The sequence below is a fragment of the Rhipicephalus sanguineus genome, chromosome 4 (assembly GCF_013339695.2).
Source record: "Rhipicephalus sanguineus isolate Rsan-2018 chromosome 4, BIME_Rsan_1.4, whole genome shotgun sequence".
NCBI lineage: Eukaryota > Metazoa > Arthropoda > Arachnida > Ixodida > Ixodidae > Rhipicephalus > Rhipicephalus sanguineus.
Window position 1 is genome coordinate 170764826 of NC_051179.1, and position 8785 is coordinate 170773610.

General features: G+C 43.9%; 1 protein-coding gene across 1 annotated transcript in view; it reads left to right on the forward strand.

Annotated features, from left to right (window-relative positions):
* The window catches only part of LOC119390892 (trafficking protein particle complex subunit 11), an 81056-nt gene extending 79363 nt beyond the window's left edge, over nt 1-1693 (forward strand). Inside the window, exon 30 of the mRNA XM_037658596.2 lies at nt 1551-1693. Within this exon, the coding sequence (XP_037514524.1) occupies nt 1551-1598 (48 nt within the window). The 3' untranslated portion in view covers nt 1599-1693. The remainder of the gene's footprint in view (nt 1-1550) is intronic.
* Nucleotides 1694-8785: the final 7092 nt, after the last annotated feature.

Sequence of the window (8785 nt, forward strand, 5' to 3'; positions counted from 1 at the left end):
CGCTTATTGTGCAGTCCCTCGAGACGAAAGACCAGTTGTAATGCGGCTGCCGAAAAATTCGCAGAGACACAAGGGAGCGAGCGCGCTTCTCAGTGGAGGTGGGCCGGCCGGGTAGAGAGAAACCACGGCGTTACAAAAGAGGAGGGGACGCAGAGCGAACGAAAGGGTAACGGAAGAAAAAAAGAGGAAAAGGGATGGGGGAGGGGGAGAAGGCAGCAGCGCGACGCAAGCACGTGGTGTGAGGAGGGGGAGCAATTGCCTAGGCAACGGAGAAGCCTTTGCTCCCTTTGATCCAGCTGCTTGTCGTGCGTGCGCTGCACTCTGAACGGGTGCCAGAGTCTGCATGAAGTGCTCGGTACCGCTATTTGGCTCTTCAGTTTTCAGTCAGGAAAATAGTTGCATTGTCGTAGAGCGCAGATATCGTGCGTGTGACTTCGATTCCCCCACTAGTGACAATGCTTCAAGTCACAACCAAGCTTTTGCCTTTGCCACCAGCAGGGGGACTTACAAGCTTGGAAGACTTCTTCAGGATAGTTGGCACAGCTGTTCTCCCCACCGCGAATTGAAACTTTGTTTCATACGTGCTGCCCGCTGTTTAGCTCGGAAGTGCGGTATCTTCTATGCCCGATATCCGTGTTGTCTTGGGCAAGCTTCCCGCGAAGGCATGCCAAGTTGCAACCCACACGCTAGGCCCAAGGAGTGCTAGCTGCCTCGTCGGTAGTGGCTGCGGACGATCAAAGTTGCGGGTTGGTGCTGAGTCAACGAAATGTTTTGCAGTTGTTGCATTTAGAAGGGGTGACTTAAGTCTTCAACGAAAACGAGGGCGTGCATGTGCAACACTAGAGTAGTGGTTCATGGTTGCCACAGTTTTCCGACATAGCGCACGCGCCCGGATAATCGAAAGCATGTGGAATTTTCATAGCCGTTCGATGTATAGTTTCTGTGCAGTGTGGTACCACGGCGAAGTCAGCATAAACGAGGTGGTCCAAAAAGTTAGTCGGTGGCTTTGCACTACGGCACTTTTTTTTTTCGCGTTCGTTACGTCGGCATCTCAGATCCGCGGACGTTAACCTTTCATCACCTGCAAATTTACTCCCAAGTTGCATGCCTCAATAATTGGAATCGCGCGGCTGCCTGTTGGTCATGTTTTGCACATGTACAACCTTTGAATAACAGAGAGCTGAGCTAGTTGGTAAGTATTCATGTTAAAGAGACAGGGCGTGCAAACGTGGATGCAAGAGAGAAGTCAAGACACCACAAACACTGGCATTTCTTTCTGCTATGCTGCAAATGTTACGAAAAAAAATAAAGTGCACAGGATAAACAAGCAATGTACTGCATGCATAATCATAATTGCTCAATAGTGTTCTTATGCATTACAGACTTGGGCTACTACTATCCTGGCATGCCTAGTTGGTAATTTCTGCAGTTGAATTGCCTGTGCATTTATGAGTTGCCAACAAACCACTAGAGCACTTTTCTAATCTTGTTCCTATGTTGTTGAATATTGCCTGTGATTATTAATGCTCTTTTTTTTTATTCTTTTGCAGCCGCAGGCCAAGACCTTAACGCCCTTCGAAGCAATGGGTATGAGCTAGTGAATGTCACAAGATACCCTCTAGCTTAACAATGGAAAATTTGTACATAACACCGAAAACAGTTTCTTACGGAATTAAATTGATTTGAAAGTTGTTACTGGTATTCTTTCTGTTCTGTCTAGGGTCTTCAGATGCAGGGAGCTTGAGCCCCCTTGTCTTCAGAAACAAAGGGAGGGAGGCCATTTTCCAACTGGCATCCCTTTTTATCGTTATGCAATAGTACAGAACAAATATCCACACCGACTGTGTGATCACTTCGCAATAGAATGTAACCTGCTTAAATTGGCCTCTAGAATTCATGCAAAAGTAAGGTAAAAAGTCGGGCGAGTTGGTGTTGGTTCATGATAAACTGAAGGGCGCGATAATACGGTACACAAGGAAGAAGATGGACACGGGACGACCCGCTACTAGCAACTGAAAATTTTTTATTGAGGAAAGAAATATTTATACTACTATGCAATCATACCTAACCCTACGAGTCGACACCAATAAAACCTATACATCTTGGATACTTCCCATGTGTCAGCTATGAAAGTGCATGTGTAATGTTCTATCTACTGTAAACTTGCACTGTCCTTTATCTTCAATTATTCTATAATCCTACAGGTGACGTTCCCAGAAGGACCGATTTTGTGTTCCTGAATCATTGTTCCATGTTTACCTTCAGAATCAGCTTGATCACACTTTAGCATGCAAAAGGTTTAGAAGTATTCTTCAAGTTGTAGGGGATCTCGTAACATTTCTGGAGGTGCGAGTTTCAGTTGGCTCTCCTGTAACATGCAAGCTGGTATATCGTCGGCCACTTAAGGGGACCGACAACCGATTTTTGTCGACACAGTTTATTATGGTACAATAGAAAGCTCACTCTTCATGGTGTTTGTAGCTGCGGCGGTTAATCCCAAAAGCGTGTGGTTATTTTATTAGCAGTATTTTTCGATTTGACAAGTCCCTGTACTGTACGTAGATGTCCTCCAGCAATGCTGTGAAGCGATGGCGATGCTGATAGCCCTCCTCGCATTATGCTCAAGGTTTTTCTTTCACAGGAGTGGGTGAAACTGGTTAACCACCTTCATATTGACATTTTCGACCGTTTTGGAGTATAAAAAGCAGGTAGAATAAGTTTTCCGAACGCTCGTCGTCACGTGAGATCTCTTCACCGGCTCGCGAGCTAGACGCTCGTAGCCTCCGCGATTAGTTCCGGCCATGCGTTACCAGAGGTAGTCTCATAGTCTGCGAGGCTCTCTTCGTACTTTTCCAATGCGTCAGCAGGTGCCGCTAGGCCCTCAGCTAACAACGTTCATGCTGCCGCTCATGAGCATTGGGTCACACCTGCAGCGAAGGCGGCGCCACTATTCTGCTCAGTGCCAACGACTGCATATGTGCACGTTTTACGTTAGAAAAGATTACAATAAAAAGTGTGCTGTATTTCACTGCTAATATAGATGCAATTAATAGCATACACCAGTAAAAGGTCACGTGATAGGTACATGTGCACGTTCACTTTTTTGCCGCCAGAGGCACCAAAAGTAATTTTGAGTTAAGTAATAAAAATATAAATCCCAGTTTAATGAGAAAAACAGGGTTCGTTTTAGACTCAATCGTGTTCTCAATTCGTGTTCTGAGCGGTTGTCGGTCCCTTTAACAGCAGGCTCACTGCTGCTGGAAACCGCAACAAATGAAACATGGAGAGATTAAAACGGGTTCAACAGAAAGGAAAACTTTGTGTCACCATCATCGTGGACACGAATCTTTTCCCAAAGGGGGAGGAGGAGAGGGCGCATCCTTGACCACTGATGTGTGCAGGACAGTATTCTCCATTTGGAATACAGAGGCAGGTGTTCTCTCACGTCCTGTGCTCATGGTGGACAGAAGTTTTTAGGGAGGGGAACCACATGCTGAGTGTACCATTCCCTGGCTATATGCCTGTGCCTTGCTACTGTCGGTGGTTGCATTGACTGCGAAGGTAATGATGGAACAATGATTCCTGAACATAGGATTGGTCTTTCTGGTAACACGACTTCTAGGATTATAGGATGATTGGAACATGAAGAGGAGATGAGTGTGTCCTGCAGTAGATAACAGAATAAGCATATGTTCAAAACTGAAACGTGCGAGGCTTCAAAGATGGGAGGAAGCATATGGGGTTGCTGTGCAAACTGTTGTACTCTGCTTAAGCTGGCAACATTCATTTGTGTAGTGTATGCAAATGCACTTTGTTTTAAAAGTATAGTATGACTTCTGCTTTGCCAACAACTGGTCTTCTCTCTCTTTTTTTTGTTTCCACTGATGTAATGCTTCAATAAGCCTTTGGGAATGTCTCATCCAGAAACGCGTAAATGAATGGATATCCTGACTGATGTGTGCCACATGATATCATCATCATCACTCTCTCTTTTATGCCCTCTGCAGGATGATGCAGGGATGCAACAGCTGCGCCAATTTGATACAATTCCTTATTTTTGCGCCAAGCTGAGCCATAACCGTGAAATTTGTTAAAATTGCACCACGCTGCGCCAAAATGCCCGACCAGCTTAAAATTTTCTCAACTGCGCAAACTTGAGCGAGAAATGGAGGCCGCGTTGGTCATCTGCAGTTTGGGCATCGTCATCCAATACAGACGCGCAGACCCTAATCCTAACCCCTAACCCTAACATTGTAATGCTATACGAAGTGAGGCTGGCAGCAAACTCTTTTGTATCCTATCTCGCGTAACTCTACAAAACGTTGGTGTAAGAGATAATGGCATTTCCAGGGAAAGATGCTCTTTCTGCGCAGTGTCTTCGCATTGAGACCGCAGTACGTAGCAGGATATATGAGCTGCCTGCTGATGGCTGCCGAGATAGCGCGCGCGCCAGCAATCGTGACCGCGCCCGTAGAATCAAAGTTCAAAAGTTGCTGCTTGAGCGACAGCCTCCCCCCCCCCCTGCCCCCCTTTCGCATCTTTTCATGCTCGTTCAAGACGGGTGGGGCGTTTCCTCTCTGCTTCGATGGCAGGCTTCCCGAGCGGAAGCCTGCCCTCCGAGCGATGGAGATGGGCTTACCTCGTTTGATATCTGCTTTAGCCGCGTTCGTCGCACGCACTCGCGCGCTTTTACCCACGGTAGAACGGACTATGCACAGGTATATGTTATCAATTTGGACTTTATATGGGAGATGACGGCAAAACCTCGTCGAGAGTGTCCATGTAGTTGCTATCGCAATAGAAAAGTACAGTAGTTCTCAGGTTTCCTGATGCTTGTTTTATTGCGTGCAGAACGCTTTTTTAAGCCACTTTTGCCGCAGTACACTGTTGTCCTGAGGAAAAGCATACTGAGATTTAGGAGGGGCTATTAGTACTAGCTGTCAGGGACACAGCACATTTTGTTCCTTAATTACTCATTTGTGCATGCACCGTGTAATTACGAGTACTAGTATGGTCGCTGATGCCTAAAAAATTATTGGCAATCATTTGGAGCTGCTGTGTATGGCGTTTCTGCGGCCTTGAGAAACAGTAGACAAAAGCGTATGCCAGCTTTCTTTTTTCGCTACCCCCACTTGCTCCTGCTTTACGAATCTCCCAAATTTCCAGGTTGCCAGGTTCGCAGGTCCACATTAGCATTTCCAGTGCCTGTCAAACTATTTGACAGGTCCTGCAAACGCTAATGTGGACTTATTCATTGTTCGCACTGTGGGGTGGCTCAACACACTGTTTTTATTGAAATAGCAGTGTTCACGTGCACTGTGCATTAATTAGCTGATGTTGAATGGTTTTTACGTATTTTTGGTTTCTTTTCTAAAAGTAAGCCTTCTTTATTATTCTGCTCCAAATTTGAAATTTTGGGCTAAAAAATTCAGGTCTTTTTCGCAACCTACTCCAATTTTGGATTTTTATGCTCCAAAAGCAACATTTTGCTGCTCCAAAAATTGCTCCAAATCCTATTTCGGCTGTTGCATCCCTGATGATGGCTTCTCCCAGTCATCTTCAATTGACCCCATCTTTCACAAGCTTTTTATTCACGGATTTATCACGGATTTTCTTGTTGCATCACCTCTTCTAATAGGGCTTGTTGCTGAGCTAGTTGGTTCCTTACTAGAGGAAAATAGGTATAGCGTAAACAGGATGTGGACGAAGTGAAGAGTGCCCGTGTTTGTCCGACCCATTTTCGTGATGTCAAGCACTTCTCCACAGTTTCGGACAGTTGACTTTCCGATACAGACACACGCTTTGTTGCTGGTTTTAGGCCAGAAACTAAAACGTCCTGGTGAATTTTGTCAGGGATTCCGACATTGCTGCTCAGCCAAAGGTAATTTAGGTAGTAATGAACTTCAATTTCTTATGATGCGTTATTTACATTAGCCGAGGAAAAGTACTTACCATTAGAGCGGCAATTAGCTAGCATGACTGTCTTTCACAGGTGAAGGGCAGGTACGCTGTGGTTCTGTGGGCAAGGCTCACATTTTTTTCTTATGTTCAAACCAATTATGGCCATTCTATTGTTACAGCTGTCCAGTAGTTGCCTGTCCTACAGACTACGTGGCCTACCCAGCTCTAGTTTCTTTTATTGTCAACTGTGATATCGGCAACCCCTGTTTGTTCTCTGATCAACTCTATTCTCATCCCATCTCTTAATGTAACACCTATCATTTTCCATTCCATCACACATCACGTGGTCGTTAACTTTTTGTAGCATTTCTTTGTTATTTTCCAAGTTTCTGCCCCATATGTTAGAACAGGCCATATGCCAATATAGCAGTACATTTCGATAGTGGAATGCTTCCAAGATGATTGTACATTTTTTGCTTCAGGGACAGCGGTAAATTGCCAATAAAGATCTGTGTATACCTGCCATATGTGCTCCAGACCAACCTTATTCTTTGGTGAATTTCGTTTGCATGAGCCGACTCCCCTGTTATTAAGTGACCTAGGTATGCATACTCTTGCACTGACTCTAAAAGCTGGTTGCCAGTCTTGAATTCTTGTTCTCTCGATAGGTTACAGAGCATTATCTTTGTTTTTTGTGTATTTACACTTCTTGTCGCAGCCTTCAGTCATTTGTTGCGATTTGTCGCGAGTATTCCTGTGATTCATTGTACTCGGCACATTTTTTAATTACCAGATCTTAATCACATGGCTATGATTTGTCATTGATATACCTCTTCCTGAAACAACCTGCTGTGGTAGCACAAGGGTGTGGGTTCACTTCCCGACCACGGTGGATGCATTTCTACGGGGGCAAAATGCAAACAATACCTGTGTGTTGATTTAGGTGCACATTAAAGAGCCCTAGATGGTCGAAATTAATCCGGAGACCCCCACTATGGTGTGCCTCGTAATCATATCCTGATTTGGGCACGTAAAACCTCAGCAAATATTTTCAGCTTCCTGAAACGGGCTTGCTATCTTGGTTTACTGAAGTAGAGGTGTTTTCACCCTGTTTGAAATTACCTTAGTGACTATATTATATACTAATACCGAAAGCAAGCCAGCAGATCTAAAATTAATTATTTTCTTGTGTCAATCTTTGACGTTGGCACTTTTTTTCAACTCACTTGTATAGGTGAAGCCGTACAGTTGAAGTTGTTGTGTATAGAGTGTTGCAAGCTTCTTAAATATACAATATCATCCATATTTAATCAGATAAACTGTTGTACGATCTCCTGTGGCTGCTTTTCTGCAGGGATGGCTTTCAAGGCCCTTCTGAACTCATCAGTGGTTACATATGGTACATCAGCATCTTATTAAACTCTGATTCTCACTCAAGTTTGGATGACTGATCTGCAACTAGCAGTTCAAAGCAGAAATCCCCTGCTCTCTTTACTGTGTCATCGAATTCGCTAATAGCATTGCCTCGCTTATCTTTCAGTGCATACATTTTAGTTTTTCCTATGTGGCATATCCTTTCAGCTGCTTTGATGCCGCCCAGTTTTTAAGCGAAGCTTTTGTCTCACAAGTTGGTGTTGTAGGTGTGACCGGAAAAAGACCTAGCACTCGTGAGTGTACAGAAATGTGGGTGTACACAAATAACGTCCTTGATGGTGTGGCAGCCACATGCTTGTTGGTGATCAGCCATTCCCGATGTAGTAATCTTATCTTTTATCGAGGTAACTAGTGATTCACGTTGCCACATTTCATTGTTGCCTGGGTATAAACGCATGACTTGTTGGCCGTAGCAACTGAAGTGTTGTGCTGCTAAATACATGGATGACGGTCCAATTCCCAGCATGGAGGAAGGAAATGGTTAGGAGAGAGCATTGTGCACTTCTTTCAGGCACACGCCGAGCTTTGCTTGCCCCCATTTTCCCGATAGGGCAAAGGCTCCGGAATTTTTTTGTTGCTTCCATTATCTTTTTAAGTTGCAGTTCCATGTTTTACTTACTTTCTTAATTTTTGTTGATCACCCTTGACTGTGCTGTTAATTCTATTTGATCTCTATGGTCAGACATGTTCATGTTCTCTGCTTTCTTTACTTGGTTTTTCATAGTTTGGGAGAGCTTACTTTTCTTTAGAACTGTGTGAACAGCAAAATTTTGGGTGCGAGGTGAATCCCAATATTGAAGTCTTGAGTGCGAACTGAATCGAATATTTTTCGAATATTTTTCAAATACTTAGAAGCAAAATTTTAGGGCAGCTTCGCACTAATGGTGCCAAGCCTGAAAGAAGTGCGGAACTGGGCATTCTTCGTTGTTTCTCTTTCTTCTTCTCTCCGTTTTTCCTGTCTTTATTCCTATTTATTTCCTTCTCTTTCAGTTTTTCTCTCTACTTCTTCCCTTTCTCTCTCGCTATTTTTTTCACTCTCTTTCTTTGATTCGCTCTCTTTTACTCTTTTTTCTCTTTCTACATTCGTTTCTCTCTTGCTTATTCTGTCTATGCTATTCTATTTCCTATGCTCCTTTCCCACCTCCTCACTTCCCTTTCTCACTATCTTCTTTTTTCACCATCACTTTCTCTTTCTTGCTCTTTCTTTTTCTCTCTTTGTTTTTTTTTTCTTCCTTTATCTGTATTTTTCTCATTCATTCTACGCTATGCTTTACTCTTTTCTCTCCTCCTTTCCCTCACACCTCATCATCATCATCATCATTTATTAACCCTTAAGGACCCTAAACAGGGCATTACATAAGGGGGGGGGGTTACAAGGTTGAAATGAGGCATACTACAGCAAATGCCTAGGAAAAAAAAAAAACCCAACAGCGCTAGAGAAAGTACAAGG